General features: G+C 45.5%; 1 protein-coding gene across 1 annotated transcript in view; it reads left to right on the top strand.

Moving 5' to 3' along the window:
* The window catches only part of SLC4A1 (solute carrier family 4 member 1 (Diego blood group)), a 55,885-nt gene that overhangs the window by 16,640 nt on the left and 14,279 nt on the right, over window positions 1-24,966 (top strand). Inside the window, exons 4-13 of the mRNA XM_056863293.1 lie at window positions 2,377-2,554; window positions 4,160-4,295; window positions 6,823-6,967; window positions 8,817-8,898; window positions 9,802-9,986; window positions 12,463-12,667; window positions 15,363-15,581; window positions 17,708-17,856; window positions 19,571-19,765; window positions 24,090-24,251. Coding sequence (XP_056719271.1) covers window positions 2,377-2,554; window positions 4,160-4,295; window positions 6,823-6,967; window positions 8,817-8,898; window positions 9,802-9,986; window positions 12,463-12,667; window positions 15,363-15,581; window positions 17,708-17,856; window positions 19,571-19,765; window positions 24,090-24,251 — 1,656 coding nt within the window. The remainder of the gene's footprint in view (window positions 1-2,376; window positions 2,555-4,159; window positions 4,296-6,822; window positions 6,968-8,816; window positions 8,899-9,801; window positions 9,987-12,462; window positions 12,668-15,362; window positions 15,582-17,707; window positions 17,857-19,570; window positions 19,766-24,089; window positions 24,252-24,966) is intronic.

The raw sequence follows: 24,966 nt of genomic DNA, 5'->3' as shown, positions 1-24,966 counted from the left end.
CAAATTGACCATTAGAGGAAGCAAAACACATGCAGAACAGACAACCACCCCCCGAAGAAACAGGAATTTACAAGCAAGGAATATAATAATGCGGAAAAGCCCTTGGTTGGATCCAGTGGGTGTGTGCTACACAGCTGCAGCAAAAACATTTCACAGGACTAGCAGATGCCCAGCCCCACTCCATGCACAGAGCACCTGAGAATCCAAGGGTTGCCTTCTATTCCAGAGTTAAGGGAGTTATTTAAAACGTGTGCATCATGCCTCTTGGAAGCTTTGAGGCAGTTTTTAAATTTATTTTAAAGCCTGTGAAACAATAAAATGTCATAAACACCAATAAACCCCCAAAGAACAATAAAAGCATCCATCAGCTCACACAATATTTTCTTTAAAAAGATGGGTCTGCAAAGCCAGGGGTCCCCAACTTTTTTGAGACTGCGGGCACATTTGGAAATCTGACATGGCATGGTAGGCGCAGTAACAAAATGGGTGCCACAAAAGGGCTGCCGCAGAAGGCGGAGCCAGCCACAAGTTAACTTCAGTCACACAGTGCAGATCCTTGTGCTGTGGTAGCAGCTTATGTCAAAGCAACATTTTTAAAAATCTGCACGGGCACCAGAACAGGTGACTGTGGGTGCCATGGCCCTTATGAGCACAATGTTGGAGACCCCCAGCATAAGCTATAGGAGATGTGTTTTGAATGTTCCATAATTTCAAGCAGGGCCACTTCCATTGACTCTCAATGGAGGCCAGTCTAGCTTCCCATATCAATGATGGCAGGAAGCGTCCATTTCACAGTTATCTGTCCCTACCATTTCATTGTTAGGACAAAGAAGCAACAGTACATGTCATCTTGCACCACGCTTCCTACACCAACATGCTCAGCTCTCAACTCTAACAACGTAGGCAAAGTCAACCTTTATGGCACAGTGCCAGAGGTGTTAAGCAGAACATCTGCACATGGGTGTGGATACCTTCTGTGTTCTTTGCAGTTGCAGTAGCTGTGGTTCTATCTTTAGAAGAACCCTATTTTGCTACCCTACCTAAATGGCCCAGGCTAGCCTGATCTTATAAAATCTTGAAAGCTAAGCAGGGTTGGCTTGGGTTAGTCCTTGGATGGGAGACTACCAAGAAAGTCCAGGGTTGATATGCAGAGGCATCAACAGCAAATCACCTTTGTTCATGAGGGGGTTGCCATAAGTCAGCTGTGACTTGACGGCATCTTCCACCACCACTTCGCTGCCCTAATAAAGGATTACTTTCTTTCTGCTGGGGCTCCTTGTGCTTTTAATAGCGGCACAGCAGGCAGGAATTCAGTCAGTGATGCTATCCCCTCACCGTTCCATGCTTGGAGTAGCTTTGGCTGTTCAGTTCTGGCTGTCAAAAGCAAAAATTAGCCTTTAAAGTAGGGTTGCCAGCTCCAAGTTGGGAAATACCTGGAGATTTTGGGGGTGGAGGCTGAGGAAGGCAGAGTTTGGAGAGGGGAGGGACTTCTGTAATGCCATGGAGTTCAATTGCCAAAGGGGTCATTTTCTCCAGGGGAACTGATTTCTATCGCCTGGAGATCAGTTGAAATAGCGGGAGACCTCCAGCGACAACCTGGAGGTAGAAAATAAACAAACACCTCTGTACTTGTACCTAAGAGGTTTGGAAATTAGCACAGAGCCAAGAGAATATAACAAAGTGCAAATATATTAAGTGCCACAATATTACAACTATATACAAGGTGTCTCTTGTTTCAGTTAGATACACACAATCCTGTATGATATATGTAAGTCTTTCGAGTTTTGTTCATATATAACATTCAATTATTGAGGTCCAATGCCGGTACTATTCTTCTGGTATCGGCATTGGACCTCAATAATTGAATGTTATATATGAACAAAACTCGAAAGACTTACATATATCATACAGTAGTCAAAAAGGGCAAGAGTCCAGTAGCACCTTAAAGACTAACACAAATATTTTCTGGTAGGGTATGAGCTTTCGTGAGCCACAGCTCACTTCTTCTGATACAGCTAGAATGTGAATCCATTGTATCAGAAGAATAGCTGTATCAGAAGAAGTGAGCTGTGGCTCACGAAAGCTCATACCCTACCAGAAAATATTTGTGTTAGTCTTTAAGGTGCTACTGGACTCTTGCCCTTTTTGACTACTGCAAACAGACTAACACGGCTACCCACTGTGATATATCCTACAGGATTGTGGGTATATAACTGAAACAAGAGACACCTTGTATATAGTTGTAATATTGTAGCACTTAATATATTTGCACTTTGTTATATTCTCTTGGCTCTGTGCTAACAACCTGGAGGTTGGCAACCCTACCTTAAACTCTTAAGTGTCAACTATGCTAATGAGCCTTTGCTTCCTCCCCAGGCATATGTGGAACTTCATGAACTGGTCATGGATAAGAACAGTGAATTGCGTTGGATGGAGGCTTCTCACTGGATCAAACTTGAAGAAGACTTTGAAGAGATGGGGCACTGGGGGAGACCTCACCTCTCGTACCTGACTTTCCACAGCCTTATGGAAGTGCGCAGGGCTTTTACTAAAGGTGGGGGAAAGGACTTTTCATGTCTCACTTCAGTACGGAGGAATCAAGTGTTCTACGTGTAGGGTTGCCGGGTCCCTCTTTGTCACCGGCGGGAGGTTTTTGGGGCGGAGCCTGAAGAGGGAGGGGTTTGTGGAGGGGAGGGGCTTCAATGCCATAGAATCTAATTGCCGAGGTGGCCATTTTCTCCAAGTGAACTGATCTCTATCAGCTGGAGATCAGTTGTAATAGCAGGAGATCTCCAGCTTGTACCTGGGAGTTGGCAACCCTATCTACACACCACATGTAAACCACCCATCAGGCCATGCGCAGACAGTAATTTTGTGGGAGTAACAGGAATGCTTCCTTCCCTGTGGAACTTTCATTGTCCAGACTCTCATCTTGTGTGTGTGTGTTTTGCCATCAAGTCACAACTGACTTAAGGTGACCCAAAGTGAACTATTCATCCGCCTCAATTGCTAATGTAATTTGGGTTGTCAACCTTCAGGTGGTGGCTGGAGATCTCCCGCTATTACAACTGATCTCCAGGTGACAGAGTTCAGTTCCCCTGGAGAAAATGGCCACTTTGGCAATTGGACTCTATGGCATTGAAGTCCCTCCCCTCCCCAAACCCCACCCTCCTCAGCCTCCACCCCAAAATCTCCAGGTATTTTCTGGAGCTGGCATCCCTCAATGTAATAAATAGGCCAGGTGCATACATGGTGCTTTGACCCAGAATGGTATGAAAGGGAGCAGAGGACAACTAAATGAACTTTGATTGGAGGATGCTTATATTTTTATTGTCCAAACTGGGGATGGCCAACAAATGTCCACTGGCTACATCTAGCCTTCACACAATTCTTGCACCCCCTAGTGGCTTTACTAAATTTTGTATTGTAAAAAAAGTTTGCCCACAGCATCGTTCATCAGAAAAATGTTGTTAAGAAACAGAGATATTCCTGATTTTGATGTTACACCTCCCTTTTAAGATGTGTCTGTCATATGAAAAAGTACTTATTTTTATGTAATGCTATGCATGTGATCTACAGCTATGAAGCTTTTATGGCACCAATTTTAATTATAGAAAATCTTAGTTAGTTGAAGGTGGGGAGGTCAATGTTTGTGGCAAAATATACTTCTAATCTTGGGACTACTGTCTGGAAAACAGTTAGTTTTTGAAAATACAAAATCTATATTTTTATATTTGTTATGTGATTGTATAATTTTAATACTAAGTCAGCCTTCCCTTACAGGAAGACTGCTTTTAACTTATCTAGAACAGATATTCTTAGAATCAGTCTGAAGGCACTATCCATGGAAACATTTCTCTAGAAACAGTTTATGTGAACAAGGATTTTTTTAAAGGTGCCCAGTAGTCAGTCTTGCTTGGGAAAATCCATACACTCCAACCCAAACTGTAGCACAAACATAGCGTCAATAGAAGAATCTGGATCCCCTACAAAAAAGTAGTAACAACTGTGTTTATTACACATACAAAACAAACCACACCAAAGTTTACCTGGAAAGTTCCTAAAATTCCCCTCCTTTGTACATTGTAAATGCTAGCAGGAAGCTCTTCTGGATTTCCAGATGTTTAGCATAGCTGTTCCTCTCTTCTTGCCCCTCTAGGAATTGTTCTTCTAGATCTTCCAGAGAGGAGTCTAGCCGGGATTGCCAATCAGATACTTGATCACATGATTGAAGAAGGACGTCTCAAACCACAGGACCGAGAGGCGGTTTTAAGAACCCTCCTACTTCAACACAGGTATCCGTGTCAGACACCAATCTAAAAGTCTGACGTGTCCCTAGCTGGACATCTGGGGACTGGAGTTCATCTCAGATCTGCGCTGGATTATGCAAACTGCACATATCGAGTTAGGTTGGGGGTTACATACAGGAAGGTATTCAGTACAAGTTGATTATCCCTTATCCAGACTGCTTGGGACCAGAAGTGGTCCGTATTTCGGATCTTTCCGTATACTGGAATATTTTGGAATTTTTGCATATACATAATTAGATATGTTGGGGATGGGACCCAAATTCTTTTATGTTTTATATACACTTTATACACATAGCCTGAATGTAATATATAACAATATTTTAAATAATTTTGTGTACATTGAACCACCAGAAAGCAAAGGTGTAACTTTCTCACCAGAATACCTGTAACAGCTGTTAAGAAAGAGCAACAACAAACAACAAATGTTAATTTAACAGCAGGCTTTCAGTCTCCACCTACAATGCAGTGTACATTGTATTTATTTATTTATTTTTAGGTGAGAGGAAACACTGAAAGCAGGCAGCACAGATCTGCCTGCATGCTGGCTCAAAGAGTCCAGTTTTTGGATCAGTCCGGATATGGGATGTCCAGATAAGGGATACTCTACCTGTAGTAGGATGAGGATCAGGAAATGGGGGAAAGGATGTGAAGCTGGACAAGGAAAGGCAGGCCCAGGTACTTTATGATAGATAAAGTCCTGGCTCTCTTTGTTGTAGTGACCAAGAAAATGTCCTGCACTGGGGCTGGACTGACTTGGAAAGGCTTCTAAAAGGGTCCTACTAGGATTGCCAGGTTCTTCCTGGCCATTGGTAAGGGGAGGGGTTAAAGTTGTCAGCTCCAGGTTGGGAAACTCCTGGAGATTTAGGGGTGGAGCCTTGGAAGGACAGGGACCTCAGTGGGGTACAGTGCCGCAGAGTCCACCCTCCAGAGCATCCATTTTCTCCAGGGGAACTGATCTCTGTAGTCTGGAGATGAGCTGTAATTCCAGGGGATCCCCAGGTCCCACCGGGAAGCTGGCAGCCCTAGGCCACACACATTTTGGCTGGATGTAGAAGCCAGCGTGGTATAGTGGTTAAGAGTGGTGGACTCTAATCTGGAGGACCGGGTTTGATTCCCCACTCCTCATTAAGCCTGCTGGATGACCTTGGGCCAGTCACGGCTCTCCCCAAACTCTCTCAGCCCATGCAAAGGCTGGAAATGGCAAACCACCTCCAAACGTCTCTTGCCTTGAAACCCTGATGGGAAGCCAGTCAGTGAATAAGTAATGGTATACAGCAGATTCATCCTTGGCTCAAGGGATATATGTGAATATGTGACAGAGAAACGGGAGGCAGAATGAGCTTCCTCTGTTCACATGCTTTGCCAAAAAAACAACAACCCGGGCCACAGTAAGAAGACTTGTTAAAAATAACTTCAGTATTATTCAAGGGTGGGGGGGAGAGACAGCTCTGAAGTCATTCAATATTTAATCATCCAGAAAATATAAAGGTATCAGAAATGTAATTCTCAGTCACTTAAGAAAGGTTTCGGACAATAGTCTAATTTTTTTTAATTGGGGAACTTCTCATTTTTATTGTGAGATGGAGAATTTTAAGAAAGGAGGGATGTCACCCTTGGGTCTGAGAAAAAATCTTGGAATAAACCCAGGTTCTCTGCAGGTTGTGTGGGTGGCCATGATGAACAGCGGCATGTATCCATCTTCAGAAGAGGGCTGGCAATTTCTACCCATTGCTCTCTGTCTCCTGTGCAGTTCCAGAGGATCTGTTGACCCCCTCCCCCAAACAAAATTTTGGTAGACTCAGTGGGCTGCAGCAGCAGAAGGAAGTCTCACTTTGCAAAATCTTTCTTTTCTTTTTCTTTTGCCTTCAAGTCACAGCTGACTTATGGCAACCCCATAGGGTTTTCAAGGCAAGAAACATTCAGAGATTGTTTGCCATTGCCTGCCCCTGTGTCACGACCCTGGTATTCCTTGGAGGTCCTCCAATCCAAGTATTAGCCAGGGTCGGGGCTGAGAGTGTGTGACTGTCCCAAGGTCACCCAGCAAGCTTCCATGGCAGAGTACGGATTTGAACCTGGGTTTCCCAGATCCTAAGCTGACACTTTAACCAATGGTAGAGCATCTGCTTGGCATAGGTTCAATTCCCTCCATCTCCAGTTAAAGGGACTAGGCAAGCAGGTGATGTGAAAGACCCTGGAGAGCCACTACCAGTCTGACTAGACAATACTGACTTTGATGGACCAAGGGTCTGATTCAATATAAGGCAGCTTCATGTGTTCATGTGTTCACAGCATGCTGACTCTCCCAGCAGTTCCCTGGATAGAAGCAAATGACTTGGAATTCTTCTGGCACTTCATTTTATTAGTTTCTGTGAATCAAACTGGCACTGAAGAATATATTAATGTTAATTATTTGCAGGTTGCATTCTTGCTCTGAAGACTTAGCCATTAACTCTTCCCCCCCTGCCTTTCTTCTTTCATCCCATATCCCCCCTCCCCGCAAACACTTGCACAGTCATCCCGATGAGTCAGTTTCGCTGGGCACTCTTTCCCCTGGGCAGTTGCAACAGACCGACAGCAAAGAGGCAGACACAACACAGCCGCTTTTGCAAGAGCATCACTCCATTGAGATGAAGACTCTTTCCCCCAGCTCGGAGCAGGTAAAACAGCAGATAAAGCCCTGTTATTCTGTATCTTCTGGAAAGTGCGACCTCCATCCCCAGCCTGGTTCTAACATAGGACTTTTCTGCATTCTCACATTCCTTACTTGTAAGTTCCTGTTTCTTTGGGAGGGGGTGTTTCTGTTCTGCATGTGTTTTGCTCCCTCTAGTGGCTGATTCGATATCACACAAGTTTTTATCCAGTATAAAAACCTGCAGTTTAAATCTGCAGGGAGATATGCTGGATATAAACCTGTGTGACATCAAATGGACCACTAGAGGAAGCAAAACACATGTGGAACTGAACCCCCTCCCCCAAGAAACAGGAATTTACAAGCAAGGAATATGAGAATGCGAAAAAGCCCATACAGTAGCCACGGGCCTTGAACAGTGTCAAGTGAACACATAAACAAGCAATGACAAGAACTTCATACACACCCATTATGTCTTACAACAAAACATGTTTCTGATGGGAAACAATAAGTAAGCTTTGTACTTCTACTGAGTATCACTGAGCACCAAACTAGATGTGATGGTGTCCTTCTGTCTGCCGTGGGGACGTCACTGCCATTTTAAGGCCCAAAATGGGTGATTTTAAAATGCCGCTGTGGGACAAAATACTCTTGCTCCCCACGCCTTTTCCAAGCACCAAAATGGCTGCATGGGGTGCAGCCATTTGGAGGAACGACAACAGCACGTCATCCCGCAGCACTTAAATCAACCATTTTAGGCTTTAAAATAGGTAGGGTTGCCAGGTCCCTCTTTGCCACTGGTGGGAGATTTTGGGGGCGGAGCCTGAGGAGGGCGGGGTTGGCAGCAGAGTCCCTGTGTTGGACATGAAGATGATGTCACATCTAGTTTGGCCCTGAGAGACACTGAAATAAAATCGCTTCTGAAAATACTAGGAGCCACAATGAAATTTCTAGGTGTCATAGCAACCTGGCACCTGGGATTTTTCAAGTTCTGTAGTAGCCTTGTTTTAATGATTTTAATTACCAGCTATAGAGAGAAATGTACATTTATCAGTGGGTCTCAAACCCTGGAGTGCCAAACCAGAGTGGTGGAATATGCAGCGTTCTAGCTTACAGGTTGTGTGCTGCTGCATAATTATCATTACTTACTATTTAATTCATTTCTACTCCACCTTTCTCCCCTAGTGAGGACCCAAAGTGGTTTACATTGTTCTCCTTTCCTCCATTTTATCCTCACAACTCTGTGAGGTAGGTTAGGCTAAGAGTGTGACTGGCCCAAGGTCACCCTGCGAGCTTCCATGGCACCAGTGGGGATCGAACCCAGGTCTCCCAGATACTAGTCTGATAGTCTTAAACACTACCTCACACTGGTTTTCATAACCTAACATAGGTAGGGGCATGAATCCCAACATAGACTCTCTTAAAACAAAGCCCTGGGAAACATCCTATGTACCAAGTACCAGCTCTGAAGCACGGAGGTGTTTGTTTGTTTGTTTTTGTCTTCAAGTCACAGCTGACTTATGGCGACCCCTGATGGGGTTTTCAAGGCAAGAGGCGTTCAGAGGTGGTTTGCCATTGCCTGCCTCCTCGTCACACCCCTGGTATTCCTTGGAGGTTTCTTATCCAAATACTTGCCAGGGTCGAGACTGAGAGTGTGTGGCTGGCCCAAGGTCACCCAGCAAGTTCCCAAGGCAGAGTGGGGATTCAACCCTGGGTTTCCTAAATCTTATTCTGACACCTTAACCACTACACCACGATGGCTATCAAGGGGCTATTACTGCCCACAAATCCAGTGCAGATGAATGAGGAACGTCCCATTCCATATTACAAAAATTAAAAAGTTGTGAAATTACCTTCTGTAATTCCTCTTGCTGCAGGAACAGCCAAGACCTCATGGTTTTAAGAAGCCACTTTTAGAGAAGATCTTGCCAGATTCAGAAGCTGTGTTGGTCCTTGTCGGTAAGCATGTTTTCATGTGTGAACGTCCTGTCACAGGAAGGGTGGAGAGAGCCCATAGCTCAGTGGCAGTGGCACTTCCTCTGAATACACGATGATCCAGGGTTCAATCCCTGAACCCCCCACCCAGTTCAAAAAATCACTGTTGGCAGGGCTGGCAAAGACCCATGGATGAGACTAATAGTTACTAGACATCCTAGCCAAATGGACTTACCACATTCAGTATTCCAGATGTTAAGGACAAGCCATAAAGATGGGTTGTAGTCTTTATGCCTTGATAGTAGGATTTCCTGGGGCAAGAAATAGGATGCTGCGCTAGATGTACCTTTTCCAGGCTATAGGCGAAGAATGATGCCACACAATGACCTTTTTTGCAGAGGTGAGGATTCCAGGCAGCTTGGCAACCTATTTTTCTATCTGGCTTATTAAAATTCAGTTGTGAACTGGGCTCACTTTGCTATCTTCAGCCTTTTATGCAGGGACTTTTCCCCGCGGTCACTCCCACCGATTCTTCAGGGCTTCCTTGTGATTAATCATGCCTTTCCTGCCCGTCAGAGATTGCCTCGCTCTCCCCTCACATTTTGCCCATTTTTTCCAGATGCTGTTTTAGCCAGAATCTGGAAAACATGGGCAAAATGTGTCAGGAAAGCAAGGTGACCTCTGACGGGCGGGAAAGGCATGCATAATCAAAAGGAAGCCCTGAAGCAGCCGGCGGGGAGGAAATGTCCCTGCATAAAAGGCCTTCCTTTCTCTTCCCTCTTTCCCATTCTACCCCTTTGCCTCTTCACAGTTCTCTCCCCTTCTTGCTCATGCTCTGTATCTCCCCAGCCCTTTCCCTTTCTCTCTCTCTCTCCTTGTTCCAAGGCCCTTAAATGATACGCTATCTTTTATCCATCCTCCCACCAGGCTGTGCCACCCTTCTGGACCGACCCACTCTGGCTTTCGTACGCTTGAAGGATGCTGTAGAGCTGGACCCGGTCTTGGAAGTCTCTGTGCCTGTCAGGTTCCTTTTTGTGGTCTTGGGCCCAGATCCCCACTATACCACCTATCATGAGATTGGGAGAGCCATCTCAACAATGATGTCTGAAAGGGTAAGTTGAAATCTTTTTCATCTCCAGTTGTCTAAGAGAGCCATGGAATCGCTTCCTTTGAAAACTCCTAAGAAAGGATTGTCCTGACCTGGACAGCTCAGCCTAGTCCAATCTTGTCAGATCTTGGAAGCTAAGCAGGGTCTGCTCTGGTTATTATTTTAATGGGAGATCACCAGGGAATACCAGGGTGGCTACACAGAGGTAGGCAATGGCAAACCCACCTCTGTTCATCTCTTGCCTTGAAAACCCTGTGGGGGTTGCCATAAGTTGGCTGTGACTTGATGGCCAAAATAAAGGAGGGGTTGGCAGGGTCCCACTCCCAGATGTGTGCAGACTGATGTCTGGGCTGGGTGAGTAGGGTTTATCTTGCAGTTTCTGGGTGAGACCAAAGAGTCTTGTAAGGTTGTGGTGGTGGAAGTGCTGTCAAGAAACAGCCAACCCTATGGGTTTTCAAGGCAAGAGATGAACAGAGGTGGGTTTACCATTGCCTGCCTCCAAGGTAGGCCGATAATACTATCTCCATAAACTGGGACACTGCAAGGAATCAAGATGGAGGGGGAGTGATCTGGACATTTACAATATACATAGGGCACTTTCACACATGCTGAATAATGCACTTTCATTCCACTTTCAATGCACTTTAATGGTCGTTTGCAAGTGGGTTTTGCCGTTTCACACAGTAAAATCTAGCTGCAAAACGTATTGAAAGTGGATCGAAAGTGCATTTGGCATGTGTGAAAGTGCCCATAGTCTCTCCTTACAAGGATTCTGTAAACTCTCAGGGATGGGACCAGTCCAGCTTCCCATCTCCCTCCATCCTTTATTTGCCCGGTTTAACTGACTCTGTTGCACTCAACATTCTGTGCCGCTTGGTGAGCACGCTCCAGCCTCATCAGGCAATTTTCTTTTCATTTGGTTAGCTTACCAATCAAACTGCCCTGCGTATCTCAAGAATCCACTGAATATGTAGAGATTCTTAATTTGTTGGTGGGTGGACTGGTGTGTCCCCCCCCCCCCGGCTCCTTTTGTGAGTGGCACAAATAAAAAAATAGTATGATAACATTGCAGATAGGGTTGCCTCTTTAAAGATCAGTTCCTAAGGTTGCCAACCTGCAGGTGGGGCCTAGAGATCTCCTGGAATTAAAATTGATCTCCAGATGACAGATATCAGTTGCCCTGGAGAAAATAGCTGCTTTGGAGGGTAGACGGTATGGCATTATACACTGCTAAAGCCTCTCCCTTCCTCAAACCCCAATCTCTCCAGGCTCCATCCCCAAATTACATTTCATTTTCAACTTTATATGACAGATGTTCCTAGATCTGATGAGATCAGGCTACCCTGGGCCATCCTGGTTGGGGCAAATTTGCACATATATATAAAAAAACCTTGAATGTGTGCATGTTCACTCATTCACTAGGGTTGTTACTGTGTGATGGAACAGAAGGGCTCTGAAAAGAGTGGAGCTGTTCCTTCCACATTAACATGATGGTCTGTTCAGAAATCTGTAGTCTTGTTGCCTTCCCCTTTGGTCAATGAGAATGTGAACTAAGGGCCATAAAAGGATGTTCCAAATGGATCTGTTTTGTATGTGTGTTTATGTCCTAAGGGCTACTGCCTCATCATGTATCTTACTATGTATTGTCATTGTCATGTATATATTGTTTAATATATCACATCTACTACTCTTTACTTTGTTTTCACATTCTCGTTTTCCTTGAGTCTAAGTTCCTGTTATGTTGGAGGTAGGGATGTCAGTTCTGCACGTGTTTTGCTCCCTCTAGTGGTCGACTTGACATCAAGCAGCTTTTAATGGAGTTTATTTCCCTGCAGATTTAAATGGCAAGTTTTAATGCTGGATTTAAAGTTGTTTTATGTCAAATCAATCACTAGAGGGAGAAAAGCACATGCAAAGCTGGAACTTAGAAGCAAGAAACTGAGAACGCAGGAATGCCTCTAGTCCTATTACAATGATGTCTCATGCTATTGATTGCATTGATTTACACTGCTTTGTGTTGAATTGACTTACAATGATGGCAAAAAAGTCAATGCCAATAGCATGAGACATCAAGTCACATCTGACTTATGGCGACCCTAGGTGGGGTTTTAAAGGCAAGAGATGTTCGACGGTGGTTTGCCATTGCCTCCTCGTCACACCCCTGGTATTCCTTGGAGGTCTCTCATCCAAATAGTAGACAGGATCAGGGCTGAGGGTATGTGACTGACCCAAGGTCACCCATCAAGCTTCCATGGCACAAGTGGGGATTTGAACCTGGGCTTTCTAGGTCCTAGTCTAACACCTTAACCATTACACCACACTGGCTCTAAATAAAATAAAAAATAATTCTCATTCTTAACACTTGCAAGTTGCAAGCAAAGAGCACAGGGAATTCCTGTGAAAATACATCCTACAAGCAGCCTCTGCCCTAAGACACCCTTACTCTCTGAGTCTTGATGTTCCCCTTCTGTCTTGGGCAGGTGTTCCGCCAAGACTGTTATTTGGCCGAGGGACGGCAAGAGCTGGTGAAGGGTGTGGAGGAGTTCCTGGACTGTTGCATCGTTGTTCCACCTTGCGAAATTGCAAATGAACAGCTCTTCAAGATGTTGTTGCCGATACAGAAGGACCTCCTGCGAAAGAGATACCTCCCAGAGGAGAAGAAGCCAGAGCTCTCAAAGGAGCTGGGTATGGTACAGTGTGGGAGGATCACTTAGCCTCTGCAAGAAACTTTGCCGGCTGCCTACCAGCCTTCAAGGACTGGAAGGCTGCAGTAGCAAATCTGGTGGGGGGGGGAAGGAGATGGCATGTCTGATACCTGCTGAGAAGCTGCAGCCCCTGACCTCCATGTCAGGGACGTCTTGTGGTCACCCAGTAGTAAGAGAAGGCATGATAACTGTACATATTTTGTGATGCTGACATCATACCATTCAACTTCAGACATTAGAATTGCCAGCTCCTAGAGATTTGGGGGCCGAGCCTGGAAAGGGCAAAATTTGGAGAGGGGAAAGAGCTCAGCAGGGATGTGATTCCATAGACTCCATCCTCCAAAGCAGCCATTTTCTCCCAAGGAAATGTAGTCTGGATCTCGCCAGGCCCCACCTGGATTTGGCAACCCTATCAGTATTGGGTAGGGATTTCAGCATAATGGCTGCTGTTGGTTGTGGAATTCATAGTAATGGCTGAGGCCACTGGCCTCTGCAATTTGTTATGCCTGCAAGAAGTTTCTGGACTTGCTCTAACAACTAGGGTCAGCCCAGCTTGTCTGTGTTTTATGATGATTCTTTGGAAGTAGGATGGGCTGGGGCAAATGTGACAGCCGCAGAGGATATCCAGTGACATCCCAGAAGTTGCCTAGCTTCTGCAATGTTGCCAGATACCCTCTATTGCATCCGTAGTGGGAGAACAGGATTTCAGAGGGTGAGGCTTCAGTGCCCTGTCTTGATCTACCAAAAAGATAGGTTCTGAATAATTTATATCAAGCTTGCAAAATTTGACTAAGGGCTTTTCTGCATTCTCATTTTCCTCTCTTGTAAATTCCTGTTTCTTTGGGGAATTTATCAGTTCTGCACATGTTTTGCTCCCTCTAGTGGTTCATTCGATATTACACCGGTTTATGTCCAGCATATCTCCCTGCAGATTTAAACTGCAGGTTTTATGCCAGACATAAACTTGTGTGATATCGAATCGACCACTAGAGGAAGCAAAACACGTGCACCAAAAGCTTATAAAGACTATAATGGGAAGTGTTGGAAATATCAGAACACAGATGCAACATTTTATCATATGTAAGAAAGCTAGAAAATACTGGATAGTGATTCATGATGAAATGCAAAAGATATTAAAATATAAGTTTGCAATGTATGAAAAAATATGCTACTAAATATTTTACCAAGTAATATCCCCAAAATGTATAGTGAATTATTCAAGTACATGCAAAAGTAACATATGCAGCAAAATGGAAAGCAGAGAAATGCCCAAAGTTAAATGAATGGATGAATAAGTTAACTGAATATGCAACTATGGCAAAATTAACATCCTTTATACATAATAACATCCTTTGCACAAATTTCAGAATTTCAGAAAAAAATTGAATGTCTTTTTAATTATATAGTTGAAAATTAAGAGTAAAATAAAAATTAAAACAGAAGAAGAAAGATTTAGGTAATACTTGTTTTATAATAAATATATAATTAGATATGAAGATATAATGAGGATATATAGTAATGTAACTCAAAAGAAGTGAACTACTAAAATGTACATTTAAAAAGTAAGCTCTACATACATTGTATTTATATGAAAAAAATGAGAATGCAGAAAAGCCTTAATCTTAGCATAGAATTTTGTTTTAAACACAAACAGGTTGTTACCTGCCTAGAGAAAACAAAATCCTGTCCCTTTGACAGGGGCACAATAGGGTGTTATTAACCAGGTAACAAGTATTTGGATGGGAGACCTCCAAGGAATGCCAGGGGTGTGACGTGGAGGCAGGCAATGGGAAACTGCCTCTGACTGTCTCTTGCCTTGAAATCCCTACGGGGTCATAGGGTTACCAACCTCCAGGTGGTAGCTGGAGATCTCCCGCTATTACAACTGATCTCCAGGCAACAAAGATCAGTTCACCTAGAGAAAATGGCCGCTTTGGCAATTGGACTCTATGGCACTGAAGTCCCTCCCCTCCCCAAACCCCGCCCTCCTCCGGCTTCGGCCCAAAATCTCCAGATATTTCCCAACCTGGAGCTGGCAACCCTACAGGCTGTGAATTGACAGCAAACACACATACACACACACATTATTTTGTTCTGTGCTATGAAAAGCTTCAGCTGCCCATTTCCACATATTTTGTCTCTGTTTAAGGGACAGGGCACTTTTCTCCAGGCCTGATTACAACCCTTAACACAGCGCCGACAGAAAGTCACGGCCCAGGCTAAGCGGTACCCACATCTTCCACAGTGGTAGGGCCCCATTTCATGTGCTCTGGGGCCTGCGCCTGGGCCCAGCTAACAGGTTCTGCAACTGAACTAGTCCAGACCCTGCCGTTACTGTCATTTAACGGGCCTTTATTTGAAAGGCCTTCCTACTCCAGTGAACCCCATGGAGCAGAGCAGATTTTCTCCAAATTTGATGAGACTACCTTCTAGGGTTGCCAGGCCCCTCTTCGCCACCAGCGGGAGGTTTTTGGGGAGGAGCATTTTCTCCAGTTGAACTGATCTATATCAGCTGGAGATCAGTTGTAATCGCAGGAGATCTCCAGCTAGTACCTGGAGGTTGGCAACCCTACTAGCTTCCCTGCGGTGATCCCCTTTGGAAACTTCTGCTGTCCTAATTGCCCTTCTCCCGATCCATCCTTGTCACACTTCCTGTGTTCTTCTGTCTTGCGCAGAGCAAAAACTGCAAGCGGAAGCCATCAAACCAGAAGATGACGACAACCCATTACGCAGGACCCGCAAGCCTTTTGGGGGGCTGGTGAGGGACATCAAACGGCGGTACCCCAAGTACCTCAGCGACATCAAGGATGCCCTCAATGCCCAGTGTCTAGCCGCTGTCATCTTTATTTATTTCGCTGCACTTTCTCCTGCCATCACCTTTGGGGGCCTTCTGGGTAAGAGAGGTGGGGCTACGGTGGTTTCACAAGCTGGTCCTTGGTGGAACTAGATCTGCTCCAACATACAGAAAAATTTGGGTTAAATCAGAGTGAAGAGCAGCTTTGCATTCCTTCCCCTTCTGCTGAACCAGATGGGTGTGGAGAGGAGAAGCAGAACTGAATGGAAGTGCCCAGTAGAGGTTGGTTTTCCTGTAGTTTAGGTTGTGAACTGCAGGGGTTTTTCTCATTTTCCATTTGTTTTTTGTGGTTTCTTTGTGATTTCTTCATGCTTTCTCAAACTGAATCAAAGTTAGTTTGAGAAACAGGAAAACCTGGAAACACATGGACATAAATCTGTCATCAGAAACCACAACATTCAAAAACCAGTGGGGGAACATTTTAACCTTCCAGGACATTCAGTTGCTGATTTAAGAGCAGCAGTTCTCTTATAAAGGGATTTCAAAGGGAGATTAGAAAGAGAGATTGCTGGATTACAACTACCGTAATAATGAAGCTCAAGACTATGCATTCTCCTGGATTGAATAGGGACCTGTGATTCCTGACTCATTACCAATGCTGATTTCTTCACGCCTTCTATCCATCTGCATATCACACCTAATCCAATCCAGCCTACTAACATCATTTACCTGCTATTGATATTTACATGCTTTTGCCTTTGGGTGTGTGAATTCACTCTTTTCCACTTAAGGATCGATGGACTCACATTCTAGCTGTATCTGAAGAAGTGATCTGTGAGTCACGAAAGCTCACAGCCTGCCAGAAATTTTGTTAGCTCTGGGTTGAAAAATACCTGGAGATTTTGGGGGAGGAGGCTGGGGAAGGCAGGGTTTGGGAATGGGGGAGACAAAGAAGAAGAAGAAGAAGAAGAGAAGTTGGTTTTTATATGCCAATGTTCTCTATCACTTAAGGGAGAATCAAACCAGCTTACAATCACCCTCCCTTCTCCCTCCCCCCAACAGACACCTTGTGAGGTAGGTGGGGCTGAGAGAGCTCTAAGAGAGCTGTGACTAGCCCAAGGTCATCCAGCTGGCTTCATATGTAGGAGTGGGGAAACCAACCCAGTTCACCAGATTAGCATCGGCCACTCATGTGCAAGATCCAAACCACTACTCTTAACCACTACACAACGCTGGCTCTCACCCTCCAAAGCGACCATTTTCTCCAGGGGAACTGATCTCTGTTGTCTGGAGATCAGTTGTAATAGGAGGATATCTCCCTCCCTGCTGTGCTCAAGAGGGCTTGCTAAGTACAGGCTATGTTGGAAGCCCCTGCCAAGCCTAAGAACCCCTTGGCCCCACAGCTTCCTTTGCTAAATTCTATCGCTCCAAGAACTTTGCTCCCCAGCACGGCTCATTTTCAGTGTCAGAACTGGGTTTGGAGTACAGTTGCCAACCTCCAGGTGGCACCTGAGGATCTCCTGCTAGTACAATTGATCTCCAGATCACCAGGATCAGTTGCCCTGGAAAAAAATGGCTGCTTTGGAGAGTAGGCTAAGTCGCAATCTATCCCACTGAGGTCCCTATCCTCTCCAGGCTCCACCCCCAAATCTCCAGGTATTTCCCTACCCAGAGCTGGCAACCCTAGTTTGGAGAGGTGTGTTTAAACCATATGAGTTCAGCAAGCACTTAGGCTTCCCTTCCTTGCATACTCCTTTTAGTTTTATATGAGAATGGGGAAGATCTGTGATATTATCAAAGCAAGTCTACTCAGAAGTACATAGGGTTGCCAAGTCGGTTAGAAAAGACCTGGAGATTTTTGGGGATGGAGCCTGAGGAGGGTGGCATTTAGGAAGGGGAGGATGCTCAGCAGGTATAATATCATCATCATTAACCTTTAATAGGCATAGTCAGGTAAAATATCATAAAGACCACCTGCCAAAGCTACCATTTTCTCCAGGGGAACTGGTCTCCGTAGACTGGAGATCAGTTGTAATACCAGGAGATCTCCAGGCCCCACCTGGAGGTTGGCAATCCTAGAAATATGTCCCATGTTATTCAATCGGGCTCCACTCCCTGGAAAGTGTCCACAGGATTGCAGCCAGTGTCTAGTTTGTCCTTGAGTTGCACAGGGGCGTTTTGTCTTCCACATAGACAGGAAGGCTTGATATCCAGGGCTGTTTGCAGGTGAGAAGACTTCGAACATGATGGGAGTATCTGAGCTTCTGGTCTCTACGGCAATTCAGGGCGTTCTCTTCTGCCTGCTTGGGGCACAGCCTCTGCTCGTGGTTGGTTTCTCTGGCCCCCTCCTGGTATTCGAGGAAGCCTTTTATTCGGTAAGTGCCATGCGAGAAATCACACTTGTGCTGAATAGTGGTTTGATTCCTCTGTTTCCATAGGAAAGATCCTTTACAGGACATCTAGTACAGACCCAGAAAGACAGGAACATCCATCCATTCTCTCGCCCCCTGCCCCCCGTCAATTTAGACCAGCAGTTCCCAAACTTTTTGAGTCATGGAGCATTTTTCAGGAGATAAATTAATCACGGAGCACTAATTTTTACCTGGCACCTATATACCAAACTGAATGACAGTAGTATTTTTCTTTCCAATGTCTTCATGGAGCACTAGGAGATGTTTTGCGGAGCACCAAGTGCTCTGTGGAGCACGGTTTAGAAACCACTGATTTAGACAACCTAGACCACAGTCTCATCTTAAAAAAAAAAATCAAAATACAGTAAAATATGGGAAATTGTATAGTGCAATAAATCTGTCATTGACATTAATTCATTTGTTCGTTCATGCATGCATCTATTCATTACCTCAATGGCCATTAGCTATGACAGCTTTTAAAACAAAATTGACACATCCAAAATGAATGGAGGAAAATTATATCGTTGGCTATTAGCCATGACATTAAACGGAACATCCATATCCACAGGAAGTGTATCTTATTACAAGATGCTGAGAAATAAAAGGGATTTTTGGGTCCCCATTGCGGAGAAAAGTAGTGGTTGTAAATAAATAATGTCCTTTCTGTGAGCATCTTGAGACTTCTAGGTGATTGCCTGAGGAGGAAGCATTACCAACAGGCCTAAATAAAAATGCCCTGTCCCTTTACAGTACTTTGCTGAATGGGGTGCTATTTATCAGGGGATGTTATATATTTATGTACTATAAAAAGCTTCAACTGCACATTTCCAAGTATTAAGCCTCTGTTAATGGGACAAGAAATTTCCCTCCAGGCCTGTTGCAACCCTAGTTGGGGGCAGAGAATGCTATATTTAGGCAGATTTTGGTCTGATAGAAAGCATTTCTTAGGATGTTAAGCACGGGTCATTCCCTGTACATTTTCAGGCTTATTTGCACTAGTAAAATGCTTCCTTTTAGAAGGGAAAGCTCGGATTCTCAGGATTTGGGGAGGGGCCATGGCTCAGCTGTAGAGCATCTGCTTGGCATGGAGAAGGCCCCAGGTTCAATCCCCAGAATCTCTAGTTAAAAGGACCAGGTGATGTGAAAGGCCTCTATCTGTGTCGCTAGAGATTCAGTATAAGGCATGTGTTCATGTGATTTTGAATTCCACACTGGATACCTGCTGGTTGTGATGGTGAGTCTGGGGGTCCTGCTTATAGGCCTAGAGATTTTAGTGTGGTTGAAATAGCTCTTTGGTTCCAGCATAAGATAGAGAGGTTGATGGGAAGCAAAATAATTGCCTTTTATGCAGGGATGTTTCCCCCACTGACTACTTCGGGGCTTCCTTTTGATTATGCATGCCTTTTCTGCCCACCAGAGATTGCCTTGCTCTCCCCGTGTGTTTTGCCCAAGCTTTCCAGATGCTGTTTTAGCCAGAATCTGGAAAATGCAGGCAAACAGCGCTGGAAGTGCAAGGCAATCTCTGGGGCGGAAAAGGCATGTGTAATCAAAAGGAAGCCCTGAAGCAGTCGGCGGGGATGACCATGGGGGAAAGTTCCTGCATAAAAGGCCAATGTCTCACTAGCATCTCCTGTGCTCCACACTCCTTTCTTCTCCCTCCCCCAATTTCTCTACACAGTTTTGTGTCGGTTCCGACATAGAGTACATTGTGGGCAGAGTCTGGATCGGCTTTTGGCTCATAATCTTGGTGGTGGTGGTGGTGGCTTTCGAAGGCAGCTTCCTGGTATGCTACATCTCCCGCTACACCCAAGAAATCTTCTCCTTCCTCATCTCCCTCATCTTCATCTTCGAGACTTTCAAGAAACTCATCAAGGTAACACAGCCCATGTTTGTGTCTTCTGCCCTTGCTGCTGGAGGGGCTTCTGCTTTTGAGTGGCTGAAGTCCTGTGGAGGGGGCTTCTCTTTTGGTGGGGTTTAATCTGAGGTTGGTTGTTACGGCTAGTTAACAACCCCTGGCCACCAGCAGGGGGTGGGGTAGGGTTCGGGGGTGGAGCCTCAGGAGGACAGGGACCTCAGTGGGGCACAATGCCATAGAGTCCACCCTCCAAAGCATCCCTTTGCTCCAGGGGAACTGATCTCTGTAGTCTGGAGATTAGCTGTAATTTGGGGGGATCCCCAGGTCCCACTTGGAGGCTGGCATTCCTATTGCCAACTCTGGGTTGGGAAATCCCTGGAAATTTTGGGGTGGAGTTTGCGGAGGGACCTCAGCACAGCTTAATGCCATTGATTCAACCTTCCAAGGCAGCCATTTTCTCCAAGGGAATTTACCTCTGTAATCTGAAGATTACTTGTAATCCCAAGAGATCTCCAGGCCCCACCCAGAAGTTGGCAACCATAGCACTCTAAAAGATGTGCACGTGGTCTTCTCACCTCAAGACTCAGAAGGCAGGAGCAATGTCATTGTCAGAGATGAACTTTTGGATGGAGGCCCAGGGCTAGGGTTGCCAACCTCTAGATACTAGCTAGAGATCTCCTGCTATTACAACTGATCTCCAGCCGATAGAGATCAATTCCCCTGGAGAAAATGGCCGCTTTGGCAATTGGACTCTATGGCATTGAAGTCTCTCCCCTCCCCAAACCCCGCCCTCCTCAGGCTCCGCCCCAAAAACCTTCCACCAGTAGCAAAGAGGGAACTGGCAACCTTACCCAGGGCCCTGGCTCAGCGGCTCAGCAAGAGAGGCCCCAAATGCATGCTGTAGCAAGAAAGCCCTGTTGTGCCCGGTGGAACTTTCTTCTGAGTAAATATGCATAGATCCAGAAATCAGCATGTGTAGGGTTGCCAACCTCCAGTTGGCACCCGGAGATCTCCCACTATTACAATTGATCAGCAGATAGGGTTGCCAGGTGGGTGGTTTTGGAGCGGTAATTGCTTGTGCGCGCACATGCGATGACATCACCTCTGCGTTTACCCTTGGAAATACCACATCACCGCAGCTGCTTTAGCATTCAAACAGTGCTAAAGCGGCGGTGGCAATGTGGTGCTTCCTGAAGCAAACCCGGAAGTGATGTCATCGCACAGGGTCACCCCAGCCCCGCCCCCTAAAACCTCCCACCTATCGGGAGGGGGACCTGGCAACCCTATATCCAGATGACCAAGATGAGTTCTCCTGGAGAAAAGGGCTGCTTTGGAGGGTGGGCTGTATGGCATTATGCCTCACTGAGGTCCCTCCCCTCCACAAACCCTGCCCTCCCCAGGCTCCATCCCCAGATATTTCCTAGCCCAGAGCTGGCAACCCTAACCATGGGTGTTTGTCTGTGGAGATGGTAGGATGGGGCGAGACAAGCTGGCTGAATGTTCATTCGAGCTTCACGTTTGAAATATACATTACTATAAAAGGTGCCCATAAAACCGTTACATCCAGATTCCAAAATGACTGAACTGCACTGCTGGGTACGAATACAAGTCTCTTTACTTCATCAAGCCCTATTCGTATGTAAAACTAGGAGGTTCATCTCATAGCTCTTCCCGTGTTTCATTACTTTTGACCCTCAGTAGGTCACAGTGGGTAAACCTTTCCCTTTTGCCCGTCTGTAAAATGCATCCAAGTAATAAACACACTAATAACCATGCAGCGATATATAACTTTACGGAACAATAATGAGAGGGTGTAGCATTAGGATTTTGAGTTAAGTGGCTCCTACTGCTTGATACGTTCCTTCTAACATCCAGTGCTTGTTGGCACAGAAGTAGCCCTTTGCCCCCCACCCCTGCCACTTTTGGACTTCCTGCTGCGGTAACAAGTTGGTCACCAGAAGCCAGGCTGTCAAGACCTGGTTTCTATAGAAACTGAGGAACGAGAGGAAGAAAAGACAGAGGGCTGAAAAGATGTAGGAGGGAGAGAGAAAAAAACAAGCAGCACCCTTGTAACTGGGCTTAGCTCAGAAATTGCTCTTTTTTAATTTAAATTTTATTCATTTTTAAAAGGTGTACAGAAAAAGAAAAAAGGGAAGATGCAGATCGGGAAAATTTTTTACAATTCGTTTTGTGTCCATGCCTGTCAAAACCCGTCGACATTTCTACTTTTAATATTGTTGTTATTATTATTATTATTATTATTATTATTATTATTATTGATCTTTTGGAGACACAGAAAGGCAAAGGGGAGGGGTCGAGCATGGGGAGTAGGGGAATGGTGCTTGTGCTATGGTCCTTCGACCCCCATCTGATTTCGCGCTTAGTAGTACTTCATGGGGGGGAAAAAACTATTTTTATCAGGGTGGGTTGGGCTGCAGGGAAGCTGGAGTCAAGGCCATAGGAGATGGGGGGGAAGAGCGGTGTTGATAGAGCAGAAGAACCAAGGAAGTGGAAATAGGAGCTCGTGGTGGCTAAGGAAGAGAAGAGCTAAGAGGTCTTGCTGAACATGGCTCACTGGTAGGGTTGCCAACCTCCAGGTACTGTATAGAAAGACTCACTATACTGTTAACTATAGGTATATGTATTAGAAAAAGAAACAGTACAGCTCGATTTATTCAAACAATGTATTCAAATTACCACTAAGTACACAGACCACAACAACAAAGTTATTACATACAAATAATACAAAATATACAAAAAGCTAAGTCAAAATCTGAATAAGCAACAACACTTATATTATAAGCATAATAGCTATCTCCAAAAAACAACGCAACTGTCCAAATATAAAGCGATAGGAATCTTCACATCCAAATTGGGGAAAGTTGCTCCATTGGTAGCAAGAATGAAGACTGGATAGAGGTGAAGACCAGATAGAGGAAACGCTATTCCGGATACTTGTAGCGCTTTCACCAAAGCATAGCTTCATCAGCCTCAAATTCAAGTAGAAAAAACCTTTTATGATATATTTGGGAGTTTCATAATCTCTTTTAAGTCACCCATATCAATGAGTGATATATAGAATAAATCTGTAAGGCAAGTCTTCTGGTTTTTAAGTTTTCCAAATTTTTCAGTTTTTTTAGCTTTTAGCTCCCACTAAAAATGGGCTGCTAATATCCTCAAGTCGTCTTTTTTTCTACTTGGCCGGGGGGGCATGTTTGGAGGTAGAGGTCCCAAACTTTCAGCGTAGCTTGAGGGGACCCTTCTTGCAAGAACGCCCAAGTTTGATGACAATTGGGGCAGGGGGTCCCGAGTTATGGGGCCCGGAAGGGGTCCCCCCTCCACCCATTGGAATGAATATTCCCCCAAACGGGGAAAAAACCAAGGAGGAGGCGGCGCGGGTGCCGAGCGGCGCCGGGGAGAGACTCACGCAAGCCGCACCGTCACACTCAACCCCAGGCTAGGGGCAAAAAACAAAAGCAGAGCACAGCACACACTCCCACAGAGACAAGCGGGCACACACCCTCTGCAGAACGGGCGAAGCCCCCCCTCAAACCAGTACGGCTCAGCTCAACCCCAAACGGGAAAAAAACCAAGGAGGAGGAGGTGCGGGTGCCGAGCGGAGAGAGACTCGCTAGCCGCCGCACAGACTAAACTTTAAAAGCAGAACACACACTCCCGCAGAGGCGAGCAGGCGCACCCCCCTCGGCAGAACGGACTAAAGCCCCTTTGGCTCCCACCCACCCACAGAAACAGCTTCCCCCCACACACACACAAAGACTCTGCTTTCCCTTCCCCACACACACACAGGAGAAAAGGTATAGAGAAAAACCCCCAAGATCAAACTGTGTGGATGTCTTCCAGCAGGAGCATGGAGGAGAAGTAAATCCAATCCTATTCCGGTAAGCACCAGCAGCTCGGCCCAGTCAGGAATCGGATCTCTCAGCAGCAGCACCACCAAATTGGAAGGCAATGAATACAGTCGGGACAGGAGGGGAGGGACGGGAGTTTTTAGACTCTTCTCCTGGCCGTTTCAAAAGTGAGAATCCCTGCTCTGATTGGCCAGGAGAAGACCCAGCTTGGCCACCATTGGCCGCGGGAGAATGCTGCTTACTAACTGACGGTTATGCTGCTGATTCTGAGCCCCCGAATTTGCCGAATTTATTCGGCATGCCCTAAACTCGCCAAATTTGGCTCGTCGTTTTCCCACCTTTTTTAAAATTCGGTTCCATCTGAACTGAAACTGAACTGAATCGGGGGAAATTCGGCTGTTTTTCGGTTCGGGACGAACTGAATCTACAGCCCTTGTTTGCTCCACTTTCTCTACACCTGTCTGTTCTTGCAGATTTTCGAGGATCATCCTCTGCAGCCAAACTACAATGTCACCTCCAACGTAATGAAAGGCCAACCCAACACTGCCTTGCTGTCCCTGGTTCTCATGGCAGGAACATTTTTCATTGCTTTCTTCTTGCGCAAGTTAAAAAACAGCAGTTTCTTTCCTGGCAAGGTAAATCCTTCCAAGTGCTTGGGGGAAACAAGACTTGGGGGTATGTTTGAAACAGTGGGCAGGCACTGTGAGAGGGAAAGGCTTAAGTGTTACACCTGCACATGGGTTTGGCCTATTTCTGTGTAATGACCAAGCAATATCCCGAATGAACAGTGTGGCTGGGCTGTGACCCAAAGCAGTGAGAGAAAGGTTTCATTTCTCAGTGCAGTTAAGATCTCTTTCACAGTACATGGCTGTTTCACTCGCCGTCATTTTCTGACAACTTTGGGTCTTTGTTTGGATTATGCATGCCGTTTCCGACCGTCAGAGGTCGCTGCACTCTCCCCCTGCATTTCCCCCCGTTTTGCCCCCGTTTTCAGAAACCTGTTTTATCTCAAATTTGAAAACATGGGCAAAATGCAGGGAAATGCAGGGGGAGAGCGCAGCGACCTCTGACGGTCGGAAACTGCATGCATAATCCAAACAAAGACCCGAAGTCATTGGAGGGATGACGGCGAGTGAAACGGCCATGCATAAAAGACCTTAGAATAGATACAGCTTACTTTCTGTCAGGATAGTGTTGAGCACAAGGCTTTAAATATAGAAATAAGCAGTTAAATATGGAAATGAGCAGTTAACAAGCCATAGGAAGCAAGCAACCTGGCACCTGTCTGTAAGGGCCAAGTCCAGCTCTGCTGTGAGTCCCCTCAAAATTGCATTTTGAGTACATTTCAGT

The sequence above is a fragment of the Euleptes europaea genome, chromosome 18 (assembly GCF_029931775.1).
Source record: "Euleptes europaea isolate rEulEur1 chromosome 18, rEulEur1.hap1, whole genome shotgun sequence".
Classification (NCBI taxonomy): domain Eukaryota; kingdom Metazoa; phylum Chordata; class Lepidosauria; order Squamata; family Sphaerodactylidae; genus Euleptes; species Euleptes europaea.
Note: the sequence above shows the minus strand (reverse complement) of the source record. Positions and strands in the feature narration are given on the sequence as shown.